Consider the following 27,839-nt stretch of genomic DNA (forward strand, 5'->3'; position numbering starts at 1 on the left):
TCTGGGCTTAAATTCTCTCATTTGTTATATAAGGGGTTGTGCCACATGAAATTTTAATAATTTGTAACTATACATTATCTGAAATCCTCTGTGTTAAATTTTAATGTATATATTCTAAGTGATTAAGAAAGGAGGTTGTTGCTTATGTTTAAACATCTCCCAGAAAAAAAATTTGAATTGGAAGTGTTTTTTTTCCTCTCCTACTTTTGTAGTATTTTTAGTAACTACTGAAAGACAAATTCTTCTGAGCCATATGAAATGGGCATTGTGAAATGAATTTGAAAAACGAAGCAGGCTTTTTAGGATATGCCCCAAGGAGAATGTTTACTTTCTTTTTACAATTTATTTTTGATTATATTATTGCAAAATAATATAATTAGAGGAGAAGTAACATTATAGTAACATTATAGCATAGACTGAAGTGAAAGTGCCAGTATTGGCTCTGCTGCCTCACAGCTGTGTACAGTGAGCAGATTAATCTCTGCTCTTCACTTTCCATCTATAAAATGGGGATGATAACTTTGCCTGTATAACAATAACCTTATAACAATGCCTATTGTGTAATCAGGTAATACTAGGTGTTGCGTCTTTTTACCTAGTTGTATAATTAAATAGTCGTCTAAGTACATAATTTCCTTTAGGGCAAAATAAGTGACTGTATTCGTAAGCCATGTAATTTATTTGGTTGTTAAGATTTTTGGCTGTAAGAAGAAAACAGAACAAACCAAGCTATCTACCTCTCCTTTGGACCATTTCTTCTAAATAAATGTTTATGTAAAATAAAGAATACATTAGTTAAAATTTCAAACTAAGCAGGCAATTGACACAATGAGAGAGCTTTATTTTTTCTCAGGAATTATATATCTCAACTCGCCCTTTAAAATTAATTGTATTTAATTCCTTCTTTCTATATTGTAACACAGTCTTCTAAAAATTTTTTATTATGGAAATTTCCTAATTTACATAATGTATAACACTACCCTTAAAATTTTACTGGAAAAAAATCTTTTTGCTTCACCTTTTTCCTTTGAGGTGAAAGATGATATTATTGTTTCCTAATTGTATCTAGTAATTTTTTATCTAAAAATTCAGCACAAATCATTTATCGTGCAAGTATATATTAAAATATTTGTATCAAAAAAAAATAAAATAAAATATTTGTATCATTTAACATGACTAAATCAGTTTCTCTCTATATATGCCAACAGGAATTGATTGATAGGTTATTAAAAATTGGCCATCTAATAACATTTAACATATTTTTATGTAGACATTGCTGTAGCTAAGCCTGTATGTTTTATATGAAATCTCAGAAACTGAATTTTATTACTTAATTGATGATAAATACTAGGAATATGCCAATTATCATGAATAAGTTATTTACATTTTTAAAATGAGAGAATATTCTAGAACAGTGGTCCTTTTATACCTGTACCTGAATGCTAAGAGAACTCTTAAAATTTTTGTCATTTTCCTATTCTCAGAGTTCCAGTAAGGGTATACTAAGAGTTTTTAATATTAGCTCAATTATTTTCATTTTTAATATCTCTCAGATACGGTTTCTTAATATAGTAATCCATATAACATTTTTAATATTATTTTTGGCTAAATGTCACTGTTCCACTTGTTTCTGACAGTATCTGGAAGTAACTGCTTTGTTCTTTGAAGCAGAAAATTATAAAGTTATGAAAATCGGATAGAAAGACGAGAATGCCTGCTTTTGGAACAAATAGTTAAGAGCAAAAATAGGCTTTATTATATTTTGTGAGTCAGAACAAGTTATCTAGGTGAATACAATTATATTCTAAAAATACTAGAATTTGAATTGTTAACATCTCTTTAATTTGAAGTTTTTCTGTATGTATACATACTACTTTGAGTTTCGAAATTCTCTTATCCTAGTCTTATCAAGCAGTAATGAGCCAGATTGCTTTCATTCACTATTGTAAGACTTATTTAAGGTGGCACAAATATTTTTAAGGTATAATTTATTCCATAATAATAATAGTAATAGCTAATGCTAGAATTTACTATATGCTACACATTTCCAAGCATGTAACAGAGTTCATTCAATCTCACATAAACTTATGATGATAGTACTGTTCTTTTTCCCATTTTACAGATAAGAAATTAAATCATAAAGAGGTTAATACCTTGTCCAAGGTCACATACCTAGAAAGTATTGGAGCCATGTTAGAAACGTAGGCATTCTGACTTCAGGCTCCATGCAATTTACCACTCTATTTGCAATGTAAGCCTAATAAAAGAAAATGATTTGAGTACAAGACACCAGCTAAAAGCCTGCCTTTTTTCCACAGGGATTTGAAAACATAGTCTGTTCTAAGTATATTTAGAAAAGGGATGGAATAAAACCAAAGTGTAGAACTTTGATTTATAATAGCAAAATGCTGATAAAAAATAATTACTAATAATTAGATAATTGGAGATATCCCAACTTATTAAACTACACAGAAGAGTACTGTGCAGCTCACAGAAGAATGAAGATGGCCTCTCTGTGTAGTGTTAGAGTGATTCTGAGACTATAAACAAAGACCAGTATCTATAGAGTTTTCTTATATTTAAAGAATGCAACCTACAGAGCAGTGGAAAAATAAGCTAAATTAATAAAGACGGTTATCTAGGAAGAAGAAAGAAAAGATAGAAGGTAGATCTTCCAAGATGTGTATCTGCTTTTTACTTTGGTTTTTGGAGCCAAGTAGTTATTTTATATGGTTTAAAATAATAAAGTAAAAGCAGTTCCTAAAGATCATAAAAGAGCTAAGACATTTGAATCTATTATTGTGTTGGTGCCATAGCCATCTGAGAAGAATATTTCAAGTAATTTTACTACATAGTATTTTACATGTGGATCTGTGGTAAAATACAACATTAGAACAAAAAGAAACACAGGGAAATTGTAAATTGCATCAGTAGTGTTATTGTTATTAGTAATTATTCATAACACTTAAATATATATGTGGAATGTTATATGTATCAGTTAGAAACAAATTAATGTTATAACCTGAGAGTTTTCAATGTCGGAGAAAGATGGAAATATACAGTTAAAATGCTATAATGTTAGTTGGATTTGGTGAATTTGTTATATACTTCCACAAAAAGAAAATAGATATCCTAATGTTGTCTAAATAAAAGACTAGAAGCAATGTCAGTTCAGTGCAGTATAATATCGCACAGCATAGATTGTGGTCTGTGAATACTCTTTCCTGCTGGTTATATCCAGAGTTCAGACAAGAGATACTCAAGACAAACTGGGAGAGATCTTTTGTGCAGACAAGGAAGAGAAGGTGGGATGTCAAAAGGTTGCAATTTGAATCAGTTTGAAGGAGTTCCCACTTGGCTAATGATGGGACAGTTTGAGGATCAGAATAAAACTAAACTGATTAAAATACATCCAACAAACTAAAATTCCTGAGAATGTAATGATTCCCATCCCAAGAAAAAAATTAGTTATGATTTAAATTCTATTAATATCTGTAAATTACTTTTAATATTTTGATTACTTTAGTTGAAAGTTATTTCCTCTGGGAGCTGCTAGACCATGTGGGTGTACATATCACTCGAAATATATCAAATTGTTTGTTAACACTGAAATCATTAGATGAATTTTTCAAAATTTTGTTTAGAGTAGAAAGCAATGGGTTGCTGATCAGAATGTCCAGAAGGATTTTGATTCTACGTTTGCAGGGGAACTTTCTTCAGTCATGATTTGAACTCTGTGGCTCTTATGTCAAACTGCTATCCACGGAAAGTGGACTGTAAAGTATCATGTGTGGAAATAATCACATCTCAAGCATCACAAGGTTCATCATGTCCACAACAAAACCTCATTATTATTAGTGGGACCACGGTTGTACCCATTGGCCAGACATGTAAACTAGGAGTAACCTGTGGTTAACTGTTCACTTGGTCTTCTAGATCTTATCACTTCTACTTTTTTGAATTTTCTTTTCATTCTGTTTCACAACCTCTGCCTCCAAGTCTAATAATAGCACTTTCCTACATAATTTTTCAGAAATAACCTCATCGCCCCTAACTGTTGGTTCCTAATCTTTTCAAATACAAAGATTACATTTTAGCCCTGATATATTTGGGTGGGATCCTTTATGCAATAATAACTATACACACACACACACACACATAAAGAAAATGCATACTGACGGCTGGTTTGTATTGAGTGATACATTTAAGTGAATTTATATTCTGTAAGTCATAATGATCGAAGTAGGTGATTGCTTCTCCTTTTCTGCACAAACTTATATAATCTTTGGGGTGAATAGTTTTTTTTTTTTTTAGTGTTATTTTTATATGCACTACATTCTTTGCCAGTAGTCTCTGCTCAGTATGTTAAGAGGCATCGACCCATCAGGTATTTCTTTAATTTTCTTGATGACGTCTCTTCCAGAGCCATGCTAACTCCCCAGGCTTATAGCTTCTTCTTGTTCCTAGTGTCTTAACATTTACAATGATGTGCCTTGATGTAGGTTTATTTTAATTGATTGTACTGGACACTACCAGGCCTTTTTAATCTGGAAATTCTTTTTAGACCCTTTAAAGATAATACACTATCTTCTCGTGCAGAGAGAGATGGTTAGTTTCCTAGATACGGAGTTTTGGGAATATCTGGGAATCTTTTTTTTTTTTTTTTTTTTTTTAAAGATTGTATTTATTTATTCATGAGAGACACACAGGGAGAGGTAGAGACACGGGCAGGGGGAGAAGCAAGCTCCTTGCCGGGAGCCTGATGTGGGACTCGATCCCAGGACTCTGGGGTTATGCCCTGAGCCAAAGGCAGACACTTAACCACTGAGCAACCCAGGCACCCTGGAAATATCTCTCTTAAAAAAGACTTTGTTAATCAGTCTTTTAGCTTTTTCCTTACCCTCCTCCCCAAAAAACGTCCTGATTTCTGTTTTAATGAGAGATAGGGAGAAGATAGAGGTACTATAAATCAAGTTGCTTCTCCACCTTGTCCATTGCATCCTTAGATTTTAGCTTTCTGTTACCTGATTAATCAGTTACTTTTTGAATTTCTTCTTTATACCTTCCAGTATTTATCTCTCATCCCTTGGTCCTTTTAAAATTATGTCCCTTCCCCTTAAAATCCTTATACTGTAATTATGGTACAATATCAGGAGGAAATGAAGTTAAATGTGTGTATAACAGTCAGCAGATGGTTTTATTTTCCATTTGTAGCTAAAATAGAGACGTTGTGATGACACGAACTTCTGAGATTCAGTTTACTAGTTATCTACATCTTCCCCATCTTTATTCCAAATCTGTGTTTTTAAATAAGCTTTATTGAGGTTAGATTTAATTATTTTCTGAATTTCATCTCCTGTTGCCTTTAGTCAGGAGCTATGATAACTTTTATCTTTTATCTTTTGGTAGATAACATAATATTAGGCCTACTGTAAAAGTTTTTGTACTTGTAAACTTTTCTTTGGGCATTCCTTTACCTCTTGCTCAAAATTAGAGAATGCTATCATCCATGGGTATTACTTGCGTACCTTGAGAATGTTTCAAAATGCATGGAGGTATATTTGATGGTGATCATATTTTGAGCATGCTCTTGGCACATAATGAACAGAGACCAGAGATGATAAAAGCCCTTCAGTACGTGGAGTAGTCCAGAACAGTAAATCATTGTCCCACTCATAATGTCAGTAATCACCCTTGAGAAACATTGCTACAAGTTCTAACTGGCAACTTGGCTCTGCTTGAAATTAGTACTTGCTCATAACCCTTTCAAATGCTGTGTGTTTTCATTCCTGCTCCTCTTAACAGTGGGGTTGGAGCCATGAAAGATTCCTTCTTTGTCTTCATTGCTGCTTCCGGACTACTGCCTTCATCTCTTCCTAAAAAATAAAACAAAAATAAACAGAAAACATCTCACTCTGCTTTGAATTTCATTCTGTTTTTGTTACAGAGGGAACCCATCTCATCCTTCAAAATTCTCACCTGTGACAATCAGTGCTCCTGAATGATAACCTATATGATTATGTTATAAACTAAATAAGATTATTTCTCGGGACGCCTGGGTGGCTCAGTGGTTGAGTGTCTGCCCTTGGCTTAAGGCACGATCCTGGGGTCCTGGGATCAAGTCCTGCATTTGGTTCCTTGCTCCTTCGTGGAGCCTACTTCTGCCTGTATTTTTGCCTCTGGTTAATAAATAAAATTTTTAAAACTTTAAAGAAAAGATTGTTTCTCAATAAATAAGCAGTTTGTAGGCAATAAGCTGTTTTTTGTCTATTGATAAACTTAAAGGTAGATTGATTTTTGGACAGTGAGTATAGTTTTTACTAACTTTTCTCTATTAAAGGTTAACACTTTTATAATTAACACACAGTATACTATTAGTTTTATGTGTACAATATAATGATCCAGCAGTTCTATACATACTCAGTTCTCAACATGTTAAGTGTACTCATAATTCCCTTCAACTATTTCACACATCCTCCCACCTACCTCCCATCTGGTAACCACCAGTTCTCTGGTTTTAAGAGGCTGTTCGCCTGACTGCCTCTCCCCTTCCTTCCCTCCCTCCCTCCCTCCCTCCGTTCCTTCTGTACACAGGAGTGAAATCACATGTTGTTTGTCTTTCTCTAATTTCATTTAGCATTATACCCTTTCGATCCATCTATGTTGTTTAATATGGCAAGATTTCATTCTTTTTATGGCTGAGTAATATTTCATTCTGTGTGTGTATGTGTGTGTGTACACCATAAGTTTTTTTTTTTTAAGATTTTATTTATGTATTCATGAGAGACAGAGAGAGAGAGAGAGAGAGAGAGAGAGAGAGAGTCACAGGCAGAGGGAGAAGTAGGCTCCATGCAGGGAGTTCGACGTGGGACTCAATCCCAGGTCCCCAGGATCACACCCTGGGGTGAAGGCGGCGCTAAACCGCTGAGCCACCTGGGCTGCCCTACACCATAAGTTCTTTATCTTTTCCTATTCTCCACATCTTCACACCAACACTTGTTTCTTGTGTTGTTGATTTTAACTATTCTGATGGGTATGAGATGATACCTCATTGTAACTTTAATTTGTATATCCCAGATGATGAGTGATGTTGAGCATCTTTTCATGTGTCTGTTAGCCTTATGTATGTCTTCTTTGGAAAAATACCTATTCATGTCATCTCATTTTTAATTGGATTGTTATTTTTGTTTTGTTGTTTCTTTTGGTCTTGAGTTGTATAAGTTCTTAAAATATTTTAGATATTAATAGATATTAACCCCTTATCAGATACATTATTTGCAGATATCTTCTTCCATTAAGTGGATTGTCTTGTTGTTGTTGTAGATGGTTTCCTTTGCTGTGCAAAAGCTTTTTATTTTCATGTAGTTCCAGTAGTTGAATTGTGCTTTAATTTCCTTCGCCAATATAGACATATCTCGAAAAGTGTTTCTGCAGCTCATGTCTAAGAGGTTACTGTGTATGTATTCTAGGAATTTTATGATTTCAGGAATCATGTTTAGGTCTTTAATCCATTTTGAGTTTTTTTGTGTGTATGGTGTAAGAAAGGGATCCAATTTCTTATATTTGTGTGTAGCTATTGATTTTCCAAACACCATTTGTTGAAGAAATTGTGTTTTTCCCATTGCATATTCTTGCCTCTTTTGTTGAAGATTAATTGGCCATATAATTGGGGTTTATTTCTGGCCTCTCCTCTTCCACTGATCTCTATGTGTTGTGCCACTACCATACTGTTTTGCTTACTGCAAAAAAGCCAACACTTACGAAATGCCTTTTGTTGGCTCTATTAGTGCAACATTTTGTACGGGTTATTTGTTTAAAGTATGCGAATGTAATACTGATATTAACAACCTGATACCTGTTATTAGAATGTGACTAATTATAATTCCATGTGAGATGTATATCTGTGTCTGTTATATACTTCGTATCAAATTTTATATGAAATCCATTTTTAATAGATTGTCTTGTAAAAGTATGTCTAGTGCCAGAATATTGAATACCTCATGTGTTTGTGTGTATTCTCAGATTTAGCGTGTGGTATTCAATGCATTGTTTTCTTTACTTGTATTTTGCATGAAGCACTGACTTGCATTATTAAGTGTTACCAATGAGTCTTTCTGGTTTTTAGGTTGTGGAAAATGCCCTCAAAGTGAACCCAGTATTAGGTCCACAGATGTTTCAACCGATTCTCCCCTGTGTTTTCAGAGGTATTATAGAAGGAGAGGTAAGATTTTCCATAACCTTCTAAGGATAGTAATGGACTGTGCGGTTCTACTTTTAATTATTTTCATTCTTCATTGGAAAATTATTTCTTCTTTATTGTTAGATACAAAAAGAAAGCTTTTCTTACTATTGGATTGTTTTAAGGTAAATTAAGTAACTTTCAGGGTAGTTATACAGCTTTGCCTTTTCTTTCTTCACCAACTATAGCTTTTTTTTTTTTTTTTTTAAATATCTCTCTCACTTAAGTGCATGTGTATTCATCTGCAAAGATTTGAAACAGTAATGGGAAAGAATAGTGCTCACTGTAGCACATATTGAATATATGAAAATACCGGTTATATTCTAAGTCATTCTCTTAAGTAGACCCATGTACCACGTATTGTAGGAGTATTTACAGTGATGTAAATAAATGAGCCATTGATGAATATTTTTTCTGTGTTCCTCTTTTTAATCCATATAATATATATATGTAACACATATATTAGGTTGTATGACATATATTTAGAGAGTTACCTTTACACCTCAGATAATACTAGCAGTATCTCCTAAAGAAATGATTTTGAGGGAGAATGCTATTTTACATTCCTGTTGACTGTTATTATGTCTGTAATTGTTCATAGTCATGTTTGTACTCATACCTTGATATAACTTTGTGTGGTGTATTTTAATTGTACAGAGGTATCCTGTCGTGATGTCAACATATCTTGGAGTTATGGGTCGAGTCCTGCTACAAAACACTAGTTTTTTTTCTTCACTTCTTAATGAGATGGCACATAAATTTAATCAGGAGGTAAGAATCAGTTTACTTGAATTGAAGAAGGTCTTTTTGAATAAGGATTGGAAATAATTGGGGAAATAATAATTATATAAAACTCTTGTATTTAAAATTTTGTATTTTAAAAGTTCAATAACTTACATTGTACCTATAATTTTGAAGGAGAAAAATGACTCTCTGAATGGCAATTGAAATATACACTTGTTCTCTTTTATAATTTGCAAATTTATTGTGTTTAACCGTAGAATGAAATTTTGATTCTTTTATGGTTGCAATGTTATAAAACTCATACTTCAAATGAAACAAATACTTTATATATAATTATTTACTGGCTTTGTTCCATTCCTTTACTAAACTTGTTCTTAATGTTATGTGATGAGTTTCTGTCTTAATTATTATGGGAAATGACTTTTTCAGCAAAAGCTTATTTAAGAAATACTGTAACTGAAACCAGCCACCAGAGTAAGTATAGAATAGGTTCTTGAGTGAGTTGGTTACTTAAGACTATACACATTATATTAAAATATAGATTTTATGTATTAAGCCCTTAATATTTTAATATTTATAAGATGTAGAAAGGACAAAGTACTTGCATAATGTCTTTAGGATGGAGGCAATTTGTAAAACTTAAGATTAGTGAAACAAAACTATTTCCACTTTTAAGGAAACCTAGAATAAGAAAGTGCAAATTTTAGAGTGTGCTTAGTTTTTCTAGGATTAGATTTAGATCTAACCTAATTTGAAACCCTAGCCTTTGTTTAGGTGAATAGATAGATAAGATTTATTACCCTCATTAAATTTAACTGTGATGGAATAATATTAAACAAGAGTTTATTCAGTTCAACAAAATTTGTTGAATGATTTTAATAATAACAATATATTTAACAACAATATAAACGTCATGTATTACATTAAATTCTCAGCAACAACCCATTGAGATAATAGTATTTTTATTTCCATCTCACACATGAGAAATCTTGAGGCTATAGAGATTTACTCATTTGTTCAAATTCAGACAGCTAATAAATGATGCAGTTGCTTTATATAGTCCAGCAACCTAACATCAGAGCCTGATATCTCAGTGACCACACAAAACTGCCTCCTGTCCATCTTGGAACAGGCACTTTTACACTATACACTGGAGACACTTGTTTTGACAAGCTTTGAGTAATGTTAAGGGAAAGCACTTAAATATGAGTACTGTGTAGGGATACGTTCAGTGTGCTTTGGGGAGAGAAAAGGTATCCACTGTGTTACATTTTTTTTCCCTTTTTTTTTTTTTTTTTTTACTGTGATAAAATACATATAAAATTTACCTTCAGCGATTTTTAAGTGTATGGCTCAGTGCTATTAAATATATTCATAATGTTGTATGGTCATCAGCACCATGCATCTTTGCATGCATCTTTCAGTCTCATAAAACTTGAACCTGTACATCCATTAAACAATAACTCCCTAGCCCTTGGCAACCACCATTGCACTTTTTTTTTTAAAGATTGATTGATTTATTTGAGAGACAGTGCATGAGCATGAAGAGGGACAGATGGAGAAGCAGACTCCTTGCTGAACAGGGTGCCCTAGGACCCTGAGGTCATGACCTGAGCAAACCCTGACAGTCAAATGCTTAACCAACTGAGCCACCAAGGTGTCCCCACCATTGCACTGTAGTTGTGACTACTTTAAGTACCTCACATAAATGGAGTGGTAAAATATTTATCTTTTTGTGACTTAACTTACAATCACTGAACATATGTCCTGATGTTGTAATATATGTCAGAATATATATCCATGTTGTAATATATGTCAGAATTTGAAGCTGAATGATATTCTATTATATGTATCTGTCACATTTTGCTTATCTGTTCATTAGTCAATGGATGTTTGGGTTGTTTCCACATTTTGCCTATTATGAATAAAGCTACTGTGAACTTGGGTATACAAATCTCTATTTAAGTCACTGTTTTCAGTTTTTTTTGGGTAGGTATCCTGAAATAGATTCACTGGATCATATATGGTAATTCTATTTTTAATTTTGAAAGGAACCACCATACTATTTTCCACAGCAGCTGTGCCATTTTAAATTCCTACCCACAGTGCACAAGGGTTCAGATTTTACCGTATCCTTGCCAACATTTGTTTTCTGGTGGGGTAAAAAAAAAAAAAAAAAAAAAAAAATATATATATATATATATATATATATATATATATATATACACACACACATACAAACACATACATATATAATATATAATATACACACAATATATATATATATACACACATATATGTATACACATATATAATATATAGTGTTCATCCTAATATGGTGAGGTGGTATCAGTATAGTTTTGATTTCTATTTTCCTAATGATTAGTGGCATAGAGTATCTTTTCATGTTTTCTTTGAAGAAATGTCTAATCAAGGTTTTTGCCCTTTATTGAATTAGGTGTTTTGTTTTAGAGTTTAGGAATTATTTATGTGTTCTGGATATCAATTCCTTACCAAATAAATGATTTGCAAATATTTTATCCTAGTCTGTGGGGTACCTTTTAAACTCTGTTATTAGCATCTTTTGATGCACATTTTTTTTTAATTTTCAAGAAGTCGAGTTTTTTTCTTTTATTGTCTGTGCCTTGGTACCATATCCAAGCAATCATTGTCAGATCCAATGTCGTGAAGCTTTTGTAGTATGTTTCTTTTAATACTGTGCATTAAAAAGTCGTCCTGTGAAAAATTTGCTGAAATGCCTTATGTATGCTTCCCTTGTTACCTCAAATAATCATCATTTTAAAAAGATACATGAAAAGCATAGGGCACGTCCACTGGGCTTAGTTTCATATTAAAGAGAAATGATGAACTGTGGCTACTGCTGGTACTGTTGGAGTCCGTTGGCAGCATGAAAGATTGAGAAAGGAGCTGTTATCGTTGATTCAGACTTATTTCCAACCCTGTCTTTAGAACACAGACTTTTCATGGAACACTTTTTATCTTTTCTCTTTTTATTTTTTACTATGAAGAGGACATTTTTCTTTCCTCAGAGAATATTACAAAAACCTGTCAAGCCATCACATTTGAGTATAGAGATGGGAATGAAAGTGAATAAAATAGTATTCTAGTTCAAATGACTGTTTCTGACTGTGAGCACAGTTCTGGAGAACATCAAAAATATATGCAAGAATTAAATAGGGCCAGGCAAATGAGTTCCAGTAAATCCAGAGAGCTTTGAAGGAAGCAAGGATCTTGGAGAAAGAATTGTTTCTTCTTAACACTGAAAACAGTATGAGATAGTAGAATAAGCCAAGTTAAATTAAGGCTGATTTTGTATCTTTGGGAGAGAAGCTGGGCTTATTGCACAAGTCACCACTAGAACAGTTTGTCCTCTAAGCATTCGTTATTTGAAGTCTTTCAGAGTTACTTGTTTATATTGAATGAATAATGAAAACTTTTTAGACTAACTGCCTAATTTAGAGCTTAGAGCCTTGTGGTATTGAAAAATGACAGTTTGTTGTAGAGAAATTTACTAGAAAAAGTATTTGTAGGTCCCTTTTCCCCCTTTTCTCCTGAGGGATAGCCTCTCCTTTGGTATGAACAAGTGTTAGAACTCAGGATTAGAGGAAAGGTCTTTGCTGATGAAGGTATTTCACCATTCAGGATCTAGATTTGCATATAAATTATCTAATTTTATTTTGTACCTCACCTTGCATTCTCCTGTTCCTAAGTTTCTTGACTTAGAGCTTCTCTAATTTTATTTTTCCAGGAATTGTGTCTTTTGTTTCTTTCAGGAGTGAGAAAGGGGGACCTGTAAGGTTTTAATTGTTCCTTATACAGATTCTCAGCCAGTTTTCTTGTTTTCAGCTCTGTGCCTCACCTCTGCCCTTCTTTATGGCTGATGATTTCAGGGTTCTGAAAACCAAATCTGCTTAACCTTAGATTGTTATTTCCTTGGCTGGCAGCTTGGTTTCAGCTCAGTCACTTAACTTTCTTTTGTCCACTGGCCATCCTCCAAACACTGTTGCCATCTTTACCCAGTGTTGTTTCTCCTCTTTATAGACCCTGTGAGATTGTTCCTTTGCTTTTTATGTTCTTTTTACTCTCACTGTAGTGGGATTTCATGGGGGTCCAGCAAATGCGTATTTTCAGTACCAAGATTGTCTTCATAATGTCTATATGCTTCCAGGGTAAATAACTTAATTACAAAGATGTAATAAAATATTTGTAGCTGAGAAATTTGAGTAATATTACTGTTTTATCTTTGTACAAAAGATTTGTTTCATTTGTCCTGTTTAGAATTTTCTGATTTTACTGAGCATTTATTTCAGAGCAACCATGTTGAGTTTTCTAATATATACTAGGATTTTGTCACTTCCTTGTTGCAAACCTCCTCAGTTTTGAGATTTCTTTTAGTGTAAAGTCTAACCTCTCTAATGTAGGTTTGCCTGTAAAGGCCTACTGTAATCTGCTTTGTGACTCTTTTAGCCTCTTCTAGCCTCCTTTGGGAGCTTAGTGATCAGCCATTCACTGTACAGAACATTTTTCGTTGTGTTGAGAGCATCTTTCTTCCTCTTGCACCACAGTCCTGAAATACAGGCTGCTCATTCCCTGTCCCACAAACAGTCCCTCCCGTTCTCTCACCTTCCATTTTATTTTTTTTTTAAGATTTTATTTATTTATTCATGAGTGACATAGAGAGGCAGAGACACACAGGCAGAGGGAGAAGCAGGCTCTGTGCAAGGAGCCCAATGCGGAACTTGATCCTGGATCTTGTGATCATGCCCTGGGCCAAAGGCAGATGCTCAGCGCTGAGCCCCCCAGGTATCCCCCCACTCTGCTGCTTGTTTTTGTAGTCTGTGAATTAAGAATGGTTTTTTATATTTCTTAATGGTTGAAAAAATAATAGTATTTCCTGACACATGAAAGTTATCCAAAAGTTTGTACAGGAACACATCCGTGTCCATTTCTTGACATACTGTTTATGACTCATGTCGGGTGTTGAATAGTTGCATCTGAGACCATATGCCCCACAAAGCCTGAAATACTTACTTTGAGTCCCCACAAAGTCACCATTTGTGCTGTTGTTAAGTATTTTTATAATGAAATAAATATGTTATAAATAAATAGACTATAGAGTTATCTGTCTATGGTGATTGAATTTTTATTCCAGCCAGGTGCATTATTGTAGTTTCAGTTGGATATATTACATTTTAATGATAACTTGATATTTGCTTTTATAATGGGTAATTGTTTTTTTAAAATCTTGCTTACTAGATATTAATTGAGGTTAGTATGGAGAGCATCTCTACCATTTGTTTCCAAATTACATGTGAATGAAAGACACAGGATATATATCGAAAGTTATCAAACTATCATGCTTCATGGTTCAGTTAGTGTGTTTGTAGTACTTTCACAGTGCTCCTAGGCCAAAAGAGATAAAAATATCTAATTGTTCCTTCTATTAAGTAGTTGGATCCCAACGGCTTAATATTTATTTTTTGTCCTAATTACTTAGTAGTTGCTGAAAAATAATAAAAGTCTAAAAAAAGAATATCTTTATTTCATTCTTAAATATCCACAAAATTACTGACTAATGGAATATGTGTACCTATTGAACATCATTCAGATTCTCAAACTGGAGAATCAGATTGGACTCCACTTTTACTTTTTGTTTCGTCTGGATTTCTGGGTAGTACTTTGCAAATATAGGAAGTTATCTTAAGGAGCAATTTTTGAAGTATCTGATATTTCTATGGTTCTCTGCATATTTGTAAATATTCTATGAGTTCATTGTGGCATCTTAGGATGCAACACACAGTTCACAGGGACCAAATATAAATAAGTGTCTTGAATTAATAAGTGTTAATCTTTACTGCTTAGTTTTATATTTTTTAAGATCTCTTTTTTTATTTTAGAAAGAGAGAGTGCATGCACAAGCAGGAGGAGGGGCAGAGGAAGAGGGTGAGCAGCAGATTTCCCACTGAGAACAGAGCCCATTGTGTTCTGAGGCTCAGTGTCAGGTCTTGACCTGAGCAGAATCAAAAATAGGACACTTAACTGACTTGAGCCATCTAGGGACCCATTCTATTACTATTATAAAATGTTGAAGTATTTCTTGGAAAATATGAAGAGGTATAAAAGTAGGAAAGTGTGGAAACTTAAGGTTTATTTTAAGTTACCAAACTCCACGAGATAGAGATTTTGATATTAAATGCATTTTTTTCAAGGTGACCAGTGTTTATGAGCGTACCCTGAGCTTCATGTTCAGTCTGTATGATCAGTGTAGTGGATTGTGTTTTACTTTATAGATTCTAATTGTATCAGTCAGGGTTCTCCAGAAAAAAATAGAATCTCTTTTGTATGTGTGAGCTCTGTATGCATGTACACACATCATGTACACACAAAGACATGAGAGAAAGAGACAGAGAAAGAGAATATGAGATAGGAGAGAATGGGAGGGAGGAAATGATTTTAAGGAATGGCTCACATGATTATGGGAGCTGATAAGTTCTAATTTTTTAGTAAAGGCTCATAACTCAAACAGGATTTCTGTGTTACAGTCTTGAGGCAGGATTTCTTTTCTGGGAAACAATATTTTTAAAAAGGATTTTATTTTTTTATTTATGAGAGACACACAGAGAGAAGCAGAGGGAGAAGCAGCCTTCATGTGGGAAGCCTGATAAAGGACTTGATCCCAGTACTCCGGGATCATGCCCTGAGCCAAAGGCAGACACTCAACCACTGAGCCACTCAGGCGTCCCCCCCACTTTCTTTCTTAATTTAAATTCAGTTTGCCAACATACAGTACATTATTAGTTTCAGAAATGTAGTTTTCAATAATTTATCAGTTGCATATAACACCCAGTGGTCATCCCATCACGTGCCCTCCTTAATGCCTGTCACCCAGTTCCCCACCTCCTTATCTACCTCCCCTCTGGGAAACCTTATTTTTTTATCTTAAGGCAAAATTCACCTGTTTGAAGAAGCCCAGCCCATATTATCTAAGGTAATCTCTTTTCTTTAAAGTCAGCTCTTGTACATAATAATCATATCTACAAAAATGCTTTCACGGCAACATCTAGACTAGCATTTGATAGTACAACTGGACACTTTAGCCTAGCTGAGTTGATAGGTACAATTAACCAGCACACTTAACACTTCTATATTAAGTTAACTTATTTTTAATATAGCATATAATGTCCAGAAACATTTATTTTTCTTTGAAATTCTGTAAGTTGAGGTTGCATCCTGCCTTTCCTCTAAAAGTAGCAACAAATCAGTTCAGCAAATTACACCTTAAACATTTAAATATCTAATCACCAACTCAGTAACTGTAACCTAAGTATAAGTTGACAGTTTTGAAAAATGCATGTACTTTTATAGTGTACCAGGAAGAATGTATTGGATTGGTGATTTATTAAATGAGATTACAAAAATCACTCATCGGCTGTGTACTGGTTTTGAACAGTCTATTTAGCTCTCAGAATAAATTGTCTCCCAAGATTAATTAGAGTCATTTCCTGGTTTTGCTCAAATTATTCCTTTCCAGCTCAAGGCTTGCCCCACATTCTTGTATTCCAATTCTGTGCTTTTTTGGAATTAAACTTTAACCAGGCCTGATGAGCTTTTAGCCTTTAAAAGTACTTATCCACAAGTAAATAGCATTTCAGATATTTTGAGATGCCTTTTGCTCTTTTTTCAGATGGACCAGCTTTTGGGAAATATGATTGAAATGTGGGTTGATCGCATGGATAACATTACGCAGCCTGAAAGAAGAAAACTTTCAGCATTGGCTTTGCTTTCTCTTCTGCCATCTGATAATAGGTGAGGAAATGCTTTTTTCAGAATTTGTTTCTTTAAATCATCAAAGTATTACCACTATTTTTGGCTACTAGTATTGATGCATGTTAATGGGTAGTGTTTTGTGTATGTGTGTGCTAAGTTTGTTCATGACAATGCTGGGGCAGGTGTTGGTCTAGATCTAAAATGATATGAAATGGGAGTGGTGGGCACTACAGTTCAACTTGGTCGTATTCATTTAATGAGTTATTTAATTGTATGAATTTTCATTTTTTTATAATCAGATTTTATTAGACTTACTTTAGGTCTTTTTACATAAGATCAATATGTGATATTTTGTCAGTACCACTTCATAAAAATATCCTGGTAATTCAAAAGAATGTTACATAATTTGTTGTTTTTTATTTTGGATTGTCTCTAATGAAACTTGCAAGTACTTTTTTTCTCGTAACATTGATGAAGTCATCTTATTATAGTTTATACAAACTTTGTTAAAACTCTCTCATTCTTGTAAAGCAAATGCAAAATTCTTTGCTTTGGACATTACATATGAATACCTATTTTCTGTATTTTTACCTCTGCTGTTGTGGAGTTTAGCAATCTGCTCTTCTTCTTCTTCTTCTTTTTTTTTAAAAAAATACTTTTAAAGGTATAAAAGCAGGTCTTAAGACTTGGTTTTGTATGAGAGGAATAAACTAGATCGTTTTGTCTTGAGCAACCTTCAGAACACGTCTATCCTGATGTTAGATTAGTGAAATCAGTTAGCTTTAGAAATTCTTTTTTAAAATGTAGGTATTATTTCTAGTATGATAGTTTGAATTAAGCACATATGTAATTGTTTTGTCCTAACACCACAGTAATAGATAATAATTATTGAGCACGTTTGCCACATGTTTGATATTTGTATCTCATTCAGTTTTTAATTATGGTCCTGAGGCAGAGGCATGATTATTTTCTTTATTAATAGAGTAAAGAAATAACCTAAAAATGTAAACTAACTTGCCTGGTGTGTGGCATGTGGCATGACATAGGGCATATTATGACCTGGGACAACTTGATGCAAGAGTTTGCTCTTTTTTAACTATCAGTTGGTTCTGTCTCTCAGGTAAACATGGGCAAGACCAACATACTTCCTCCCTGTGAAATTGAGTGTATTTTATTAATTTTTGAAAACCAAATTTTAGCTACATGTATTTTTACTTATTACTGTTTCCCTTTTTCGTGGATAGTGACTTGAGATTATTTAGGCCTTTAAAATTAAAATGTTAACCTGGTTTTTATTTACATTGACATGGATGGAACTGGAGGGTATTACACTGAGTGAAGTAAGTCAGAGAATGTCAATTATCATACGGTTTCACTCATATGTGGAATATGAGAAATAGTGAAAGGGACCATAAGGGAAAGGAGGGAAACTGAGTGGAGAAAAATTAGGGAGGAAGATAAAACATGAGAGACTGCTAACTCTGGGAATCAAAGGGTTGCTGAAGGGGAGGAAGGAGGGAGGATGGGGATTGGGTGATAGGCATTAAGGAAAGCACTTGATGGGATGAACATTGGGTGTTATAATGTATGTTGGCAAATTTAATTTAAATAAAATTTAAAAATATTTTAAATATTTTCAAAAGTCAAAAAATCTGGTATTTGGCAGTAGCTAGCAGTCTGTAAATATTTGTGGAATAAATTAATGAATGGAAAAAATATTATAGTTAATAAAGCACGTTAGGGTTTCTCCTAACATAAAGTACTGAAATTACTGAGGATAAATTAGAAATGACACACATTAAATGAGGAAAGATATCTAATTGTATCTAAGTTATTGTATCTAAAATTGTACCTATTTTACATTTTTTATGAGACAACTGTTTGCTTTAATATTTAATTTTGTATAAATATGTGGTTAAAAATAATTTTGATATATAGGTAGCCGAAATAGTTGGCTTCTATAAGGAAAATACAAGGTTCTGTAAGTCAGGAATAGACTGGGGCTCATGTCAACCTGTGTAAATTGAGGGGCAGAACTTTATGAAGACATGGAGTTCTCTTAAACATTAAAATTTCAGACTTAAAAGTTGGAAAGAGGTATGATAGGAAGAGTGGATCTTGTTTTTGTGTTTAAAATGAAGTAAATATTGAAAATGAATTCATGTCACTTTACGGGTTATCAAAGAGTATTGAATAATGTAATAAAATTTAAAAGAATAATTATTTCACTTTATAGTTGATGAGTAACTAAAGGAACATTGATAGATACAGAAAATGTAACAATCTGCAAACAAGAAACTTAATTGCTGTGTAAGTTTGCCACATAGTCATTGGCCCATGATAGAATTTACAAAGACTTATATTCACATTGTCTAATAGAAGGTAATGTGCAAGTTTAGGTCAGCAGTTTTATTGTTTTCTTATATCACTTTTCCTTCTACTTAAACTACATAGTTGTTGGAGTTTGGCAAAATTTTCCCCTTTCTGCATCCCCAGTAATAATAATACCTGGTTAATCTCCCATGTAATAGTAGTTTTCTGTTCCTTTGTTTCTTTTAGAAATTGCAGTGTAACATTTTGCTTGCCTAAAACAAGCAGATCTAGAGAATAATGTTGATGGTGATTTTTTTAATCAGCTAAATTATGAAATGTTATTTTCTTCTTTTATTATAATGGGTTTTCAGATGCAGAAATACACTGTTCTAAAGCATGACTTCTCAACAGATGATTATTTGGAGCTTTTCTTTTTCTTTCTAAGATTTATTTTTTTATTTTAGAGAGGGGACAGAGAGAGATGTGTGTGTAGGTGGGAGGAGGGGCAGAGGTAGAGAGCAATCCTCATGCAGACTCCCTGGTGAGCTGAGAGCTGAGAGCCATGATGTTCCTATCATGATCTGAGTTGAAAACAAGAGTTAGGTGCTCAACCAACTGAGCCACCCAGGCACCCCTTGTTTGTTTGTTTGTTTGTTTGTTTAGAGACAGGGTTGGGGAGAGTGGGGGGGGGGGGAGAGAGACTCTTAAGCAGACTCCATGCCCAATCTAGAACCTGAAAGGGGCTCTATCTGAGGACCCTTAGATCATGACCTTAGCCACTCTCAGGAGTCAGACGCTTACCTGACTGAGCCATGTAGGCACCTCTAGATGATTATTTGTTATGCAGAACCATCTTGTGCCTTGTAGGACACTTAGCAGTATCTCTGCCCTCTGCCTGGTAGATGCCAATAGAACTTCTAACCTCCAATTTAGAGTTACCATTTGGGAAACTGCTAAACTCTCCTGTACCCTAATCCTCTAGTTCTGGTTCAGAAATTTGGTAAAAACTCTAGACCCCAGTGCTCTGGATCAGTTGGTTTGCATATGTAATTTTGCTGGAAGGCAGTCATTTACTGTCCCTCTAAATTGGGTAGCTCTGGGAAGGGCAGTTTTTGCAGGGTCATTAAGGCCCCATTTGTCAAACCATCAATCAACATATGGAAAATTAAGAAGCCATGATTAATATACTATTAACCAACTTTTGTTTTTAGCACCATGCTTATCACCTTAGTAGGTCCACAGTAAGTTTAATGAATGAATGAAGAATGAATTTAATACTTATACTGTAATGTATGCAATTTTTTCTCCCAACTAAATAACATTTTTCTGAACTTTTAAAGAATGTTTGTGCCCTGAAAAATTAAGATTTCTTAGTTTGTCAGTCCTGGGAGGAAGTATGGCATACTTTTTGGGGGATTATATAAAGTACTACTTGAGGTAGTAAACAGATTATTCTTCAGTTTTATCATATTAACACACCATAAATCATATTCACATTTAGCAGCCTTAAAAAGGACAGTTTTTGTAGATACTATGATTTGTAGTATTGTTGCAAATTATTAGTTCTTTGAATTAGGCTACTTGAGGCGTACTTTTAATCTGAAATTATATATATAAATTTTGTGTACTTGCCTGTTAATACCATTTCTCAAAAAAGAAGTATGGAATGAATTTTGATATATTTACTTTAAAAGGAAATATTTAAAAAACCTATGGTAGTTGTTTGAGCATGAAATCTATAAATTGAGAAAGGAGGTAGTGTGAAATTGTGGGATTTGGAATTACATTTTTGTTCTAACACTTGGGAAGTCACTTGTCTCTCTGAAAATGAATTTACTATAATGAATAAGACAATTTATATTGTTCTGAAATGCTACAATTAAAAAGTATGCACAGGATATACAAAGTATGAATATATAAAGCATAAATTCTTCAGGCATTCAACAACACTAAATCCTTTTGTGTAATTTTGAAATGAAAAGCTGTTCTTGGACACATTTGTTTATACTAATTTTCTACCTCAATTCAAAAAAGATGAGACTCTTCAAGACTGATCTTTTCTAAACTGATGAATCAAAATCTTAATTACTAACACATTATCATTTCTGTTAGACTAGAGCAATGGATAACTTTATGTATTTCTATATTCATTCATTCATTTTGAGAGATGAGTAATTTTAAACAGTTGATTCTCCTACTTTGTATAGGTCTGATTTTATGAATGGATTTCTATTGGTAGATTGAGCTGTTACTGGAAGTCAAATTACCAATTAAAGTTACGTTGTCTCTCATGCTTTTGAAAAGCTGTGCTATGTCTGTGTATCAGATTCTTGTGTTCACTCTAGAGTTTAGATAGAAGACAATCTGAGAAGACTGATGGAAAACATACTTTTCTTCTACCTCTTGTGTGCAGATGATAGACAAGATGATTTAGCCTTGCCAAGCTATTTCACTATACCTTATAGTATACTCATTTCAGAATCGGAGTGGCAGAAAGTACCCTTAGTGATTACCCCTTAGCTAAATGGTCATTCTCTCTCCCTTTCCATCAAATATTAAACTGAACATCTGTGGAATGATAGACCATGAGGTTACTGGGAGGAGCAAAATGGTTGTGGCCCTTGGCCTCGTGGAACTTACAGTCTAGGATAGTCTAGAGTTTTAGTTTTGTGGTAGTTGCTCTTATTTTTGCTGTTTTTTTCCTCAAGATTGGTTTGAAGTGATTTTTTTAATTTATTATTATTTTTTGGTTTGAAGTGATTTTTAACAGTTTATATTATCTCATATAGAAACTTGAAGAAAGGAGCAATGAGGTGTCATGGGGAAAGTTGTCGAGAAATTGTATTTTGCCAGTCCACCATGAAAACAATCGTTATAAGATATATTGAATGATGACATATACTTCTCTCTCCTTGTTAGATAAGGAGAATAAAACATGTCTTAGAATTTTTGGAAATTCCAGGACTTCAGCCGATGAGGCTCTACTTTCTATCTTCCTTTTGAATGTGTAGTATACAAATGGGATAGATATACTTAGCTTTTCAAAAAATAACCTTTGGATTATGAATGCTTATTATGAATGTATGTAATCTGATTTGGTTTGTAGTAATTACTGGTTACGATCATTTAATTCAACTGGGGGAAATCCCTCTGTGATACAGCTTTTAATGATTTTGTTTTTTGACTGCTCTGCATATGTATTTTTTGGTTCTTGCTGTGAATTCACAGGCTGGTTTTCTTCCCAAACATAAATTGAATAAGATACATACTTTTGAGCTCATTAGTATTCGTACTTGAGTTTTGGTAGCTGTTATCTAACAGAAGCTGGAAGATACAGACAAGGTGGTTTAGGAAGATGAACAATTGGTGCCATAATTGCAGGTTCACTGCCTTTATCTGTATACAGAACAGTTCTGTGAAAAAAGAGGTAAATTTTCTAATTCTGGGGTTGGTAATTTTTTTTTTAAACTGGTTATAATCAGTTCTAAAACTTTTTTTTTTTTAAACTGAACATCAGTTTGCTTTTCTGTCAGTGCTTTGAAATCTCATTCTCTACTCCTCTTTCCCAAAGAAGTTACACCCTTTTAAAACTGTTTGGAAACGTTTCTATCCCTAACCTTAGAATTTGAATGGAAATAGTTTATTTTGGCTTTCATTTCCAATAAAGATTCACTGTACTCTTGAAACATAGCAGAACCCATATGCTTCTATATTCTTCTCTTAATATAAAGCCTGTGGTACTGATAAAACCAACATTCAGCAATATTTTAAAAATTCCTATTATGTGCTAGAGCACCCTGCTCTGAATTGGTGATACATCCCACTGCACCTTTAGGACATATTATTCAGTATGCCCTTGCATACTTAGGACTATATTTGTCTTCTGTCTCCTGTCCTAACTACAGGAGGAAGGACAGTTTCTGAATGCTTATGAATATGGGACTATACTCTCAGTATTTTCCTCAATCTAGGGCAGCTGCCCCATCTACAAATCAGATAAATGCTTCTGACAAACTTCTCATAAGGTGACAGTCATTTTATAGACACTCAGTACCTGTAGTAAATCAGTAACCATTGTATAGCTTTAAACTTTTAAATATTATACCCAAAAGACCCAAATTATGATCCGGTAAGGTGACTTTGAAGTTGTAGGATCTTATAACCATTTTAGAATGAGATGAAGTTTGTGAATGAGAATGAGGTATTGGGTCTAGGCCTAAAACAGTTGTGACAGAGTACAACTTGGTCCAACAAAGGTATAAAAGGAGTAAAATAATGATTCCTATGGACTTTCTAATTTTTCTTGTGTACCTAATACACCCTTACCGCTTGAAGAACATCCTACTTTTGGGGATTCTTTTCCTTGAGCTTCTGCTTTCACTCTCTCCCGCAGTTTCGGAGAGGAAAAGACACATCATGGTGGTGAAGAAAGCTAAATTTGGGTTCAGGGGTGTGTTTTGCCTACTGTTGATGTGACGTTGCCTGCCTTTCTTCATTTTTTGATGTTTCCAGCCAGCAACTATGGGTTATCTTGAGGCTAAATTGGAGAATGTATATACGGTGCCCATTAAAATGTTGAATGCCTAAGAGTTTTAATGGTAAATGATTGAATATAACCTTTTCACTTGTTGCTATACTATTATCTGTGTATTAATATTGCTACTCTTAATGTTACAACTGTCAGTTATTTTGACCAAGTGTGTGAGGTACCGATTTAGGCTTTCCTGAGGCTGTCCCTCATTTATTACAAGGCTGTCTCTCATTCAGACTGTCCAAATGTGACCCATGCCAGCACTTGAAGATAGATACTATCTCCCTGCAGCTGTTTCATGCGCAGACATTGTGCGTGCCTGCCAACTCTCACTCTCTGTTCATTATTCTTGTTCGTTCATTATTGCTGCTGCCTCCATTTCACCTTTCAGAAATTGGCAGGTATTTCAGCCCAGGAAGAAGTTTCCATTGACTCCTCTGTACAGAGTGGTTGTGTAGGGTTGACCCTCAGTTTGTATTTGGCAGACATTTAAGATAATCATTGAATGTGCAGCTGGACAGCAGCTTGTGCTACTCTTGTTAACATTCATCAGCAGTGGAGCCCTTAAATCCCCAGATTTATTATAGATCAAGTAAAAAGGTTTGGAATAGAGGCCAGGTGGAAGGGAAACTGGAGGAAGCAGGTAGAATGCTAGGTGGTAAAAGGGCCCCAGTGTTGTTGCCTTCCCTGAAATCTTTGCCTTCCTTGGACGTTTTTTATCTGTCTCCCATTTTTTTTCATTTGTCAAAGTCCTTCGGTTTCTCTGCCTTCTTGAGGTTTTTTGACTGCATCATACATTTGTTATCATGTTTTGCTTGCTCTGTTTCTGTGCTTTTTATGTATCTTACCTTCTGAACTTCTTTAGAGGTTGGACTCGGGTTGAGGGCATACAGTGAAAGGCTTACGGTTCAGGCTCTGAACCACACTGGGCAGATTGGAATCCCGGCTCCTGAATTCACTGCGTGACCTTGAGCAAGGTACTTACCATATCCCTATTCTCGTATTTATTTATTTATTTATTTATTTATTTATTTATTTATTTATTTATTTATTTATTTATTTTTTTGTGAAGGGTTTTTTGTTTGTTTAATACATCTGAAAAGAATGCATATACAAAGAATTGAGACATGAGAAAGCATTGGTTCAACACTAATGAATCTACAAGAATTAGGATTTGGGGAAAGGGGAGAAGATTACCTAAATATTTTTAAAAATTGGAAACTGCGACCAAAATAAGTGGATAATATTCCTATTAACACTTATGAAGAGTCTTCATAAGACTCCATGATTTTTTTTATTAAACTAGAGAGCCTTAACTAGCTACTCTAGGGTTCCTCATATGCAAAACAGAAATAAGGGGATTCCCCTGACTGGTCCCCATGTTGTTAAATGTTCTCCCCACCCCCACCCCCAGCTTCTTCATGAAGCAGGTCTCCATCCTCCCAACTTAAAAGAGGATGTGCATCATTCCATAGACATCTATCTCCTAGCGCCACCTCTCACATTTCTTTGATTCACCAGGTCTTCAGTTGTGTTCTAGGAACACTGTTATCATACACTATTAAGCTGGACATCTATGCTAAGCATATAAGACAATGACTGACAGGGAAAAAAATGTTTTTTAATTATGTACTCAATCCATTTGGTGTATTTCAAAAGGTGCAATACTTTTCTTCATTTATCAGTGAAAGAAGTTAGAAATTAAATTCAAAAAAAATTCAGTAAATGGCAAACAAATTTCCTTGAAAGTCACAGTCACATATATAGTGCATCCTAGAAAAGAGGAGGGGCAAGACAGGTTCCACCCACTTTCATGAGTTTCATCAAATACTGGACCTACTCAAGGGTGGAGAGAAAAGGCAACTTTCAAAAAGGAGTATGTTATTAAATGAGGCATTTACTATACTCCTTCCTAAGAGCACCAGGTGGGGAACAAGTTTTCTAAACTAGATCTAGGAAGTGGAATGTGGAATCAATCCGTCCTCCTCCCCTTAAGGGCTGTCCAATGGTTAATGAATTTAAAAAACATGACTAAATAAAAACAAACCCCCCACACACTCCCTGCACCACCACCCCACCCCACCCCCGCAAAAACAAAAAACAAAAAACAAAAAAAACAAAACAAAAAAAACTAAATGTCCCAGATCATTCTCCAGAGTGGATGGAGCCCGGGAGCAGCTTCAACAACCCAAATTAGTCTGTTACAGAGTCATCACAAGCATGCCTTGCTTTTAAACAAAAAAAAAATATTTTTTTGAAACGACAGAACAAAAACTAGTACTAATCACTTTTCTGACAATACACAATTACTCAAATTAACTAGTACTGAGAGGGGGAAGGGGGCCATACCTATATGGGCCTTGTCTCACACGAGTGCATGTGGGTAGGTGCAGGGCATTTGTCATTATTGCAAAAACGAATTTTAATCTTTAGTTTGATTTAACATTGCTTTTAGTACGATGCTGACACCAGTTGTGCAGAAAGGGCTCTGGAGAGATGTTCATAGCAGCACACACCTGCGGCTCTTCTTCGGTTCTGGAGGCTCCAGGGTAGCCAATATTGCTTCGTCAAATACATTCTTTAGGCCTTTCTGTGTGAGTGCAGAACACTCCACATACTTGACCGCCTTCAGGTCATGGGCCAGCTTTTCAGCAGTCTCTGGAATGATAGGCTTCTGTTTGTTCTTGGCAAGTTTCTCGATAGTAGAGGGGTCATCTCGGAGATCAATTTGGGTCCCAACAAGCAAGAAAGGAGTCTTTGGACAGTGGTGAGTTATCTCAGGCACCCACTTTTCCTTCACATTTTCAAATGAGGATGGAGAGACCACTGAAAAACAGACTAGAAATACATCTGTTTGTGGATAACTCAGCGGTCGTAATCTGTCATAATCCTCTTGCCCTGCAGTATCAAAAAGTCCAAGGGTATATGGCTCTCCACCAATCATAACCATGACTGCATAGTTGTCAAAAACCTCAGCTCCTCCGCCGGGGCGTTGGCAGCACTCCTATTCTCATCTTTAAAACCAACCTACATGTTGGGTTGTTCTGTGTATTAAGTGACGTAAAACATGGAAAGTGCTTAGAGCATTGCTTAAAGTGGTATATGCTCAGTAAGTAAATTCTGGCTGTAATGATGATAATGTCATACAGATTTTTTTTCCCTCTACTTAACACCAGATATAGAGTACTCGCTTATAGAATACCCTGCATAGGCAGGATATTATTATAATGAGGATGCCAGCTGAACATTTATTCTTTCATAGAACATCTTGAGTTCTTGGAGATCAGGGAGCAGATTTTATCTTTAGTATCCTTAGAGTCTAGCACAATGTTTGGCACCCGCAGGCTCTCAGTAATGTGTCTGAATTGGGTAATACTCAATGCGCTGCGCTCTTCTCAGTTTTGGATTCTTCTGAACACCCAGTTATTCATGTCAGAACCTTGGAAATTGTCTTTGACAATGTGACCTCTCAATATCCACATTTAATCCATTTCCAAAGCTGTTGACTACACCTCTAAATATATCTTAGATCCACCCCCTCCATTTCCACTATCTTCATATAAGCTTAGTCTTTTTCCTAGACTGTTAACTCCTAAATTGCTCTTTCCTCATTTTTTCTGATCTCATCCAAGCCATATTCCACAGAGAAGACAACAGCCATGTTTTAAAAGCACAAATGATCTTATCCCTATTCTAGTTCAAGACCCTTCAGTGTCTCCATGGAACAACTGGTTGGGGGTTGCCTTTTTGTCTTCCCTCTCGAGCCCTATTCCACCCTAGTCTCTCTCTTCTTCTCTATCAACCATGCTGGCTATTCTCTCTCTCTGGAGTTTGCTTTGTTGTTTTCATGCTTCAGAATCTTGACAAATTCTGTGAACTGACATGCTTTTTAGTGTTTTTCCTTTATAAAACCGATCATGATTGTAAATCAAACTAGTTTTGTTTAGTAGCTTTTTTATGTTTTTTCTTTTTTAGCCATAAATATTTGTATTTTAAAATATAATGGCTCTTTTTAAACTTTGTTAAATTTACATAGAGTAAAATTGACTTTTGGAGGTGTTATACATTAATATAAATTTTAATACCATGTATACTGCAAAACCATCACTGTAGTCAAAACACAGGTGAACAGCTTCATCACCAGAGGAAACTCCTTCGTGCTGCATGCCTTCAGAATCCCATTCTTTCCTTGACTTTCATCGGCTCCCACCGATCTGTTTTCTT

The 27,839-nt window shown here is 34.6% G+C and overlaps 1 protein-coding gene and 1 pseudogene across 1 annotated transcript in view; one reads left to right on the forward strand and one right to left on the reverse strand.

Annotated features, from left to right (window-relative positions):
- The window catches only part of IPO11 (importin 11), a 202,547-nt gene that overhangs the window by 115,164 nt on the left and 59,544 nt on the right, over window positions 1-27,839 (forward strand). The window contains exons 25-27 of the mRNA XM_072750015.1: window positions 8,126-8,221; window positions 8,897-9,010; window positions 16,689-16,810. Of these exons, the coding sequence (XP_072606116.1) occupies window positions 8,126-8,221; window positions 8,897-9,010; window positions 16,689-16,810 (332 nt within the window). The remainder of the gene's footprint in view (window positions 1-8,125; window positions 8,222-8,896; window positions 9,011-16,688; window positions 16,811-27,839) is intronic.
- Window positions 25,894-27,781, reverse strand: LOC112907306 (cell division control protein 42 homolog pseudogene; annotated as a pseudogene).

Source organism: Vulpes vulpes, chromosome 2, assembly GCF_048418805.1.
Source record: "Vulpes vulpes isolate BD-2025 chromosome 2, VulVul3, whole genome shotgun sequence".
Classification (NCBI taxonomy): domain Eukaryota; kingdom Metazoa; phylum Chordata; class Mammalia; order Carnivora; family Canidae; genus Vulpes; species Vulpes vulpes.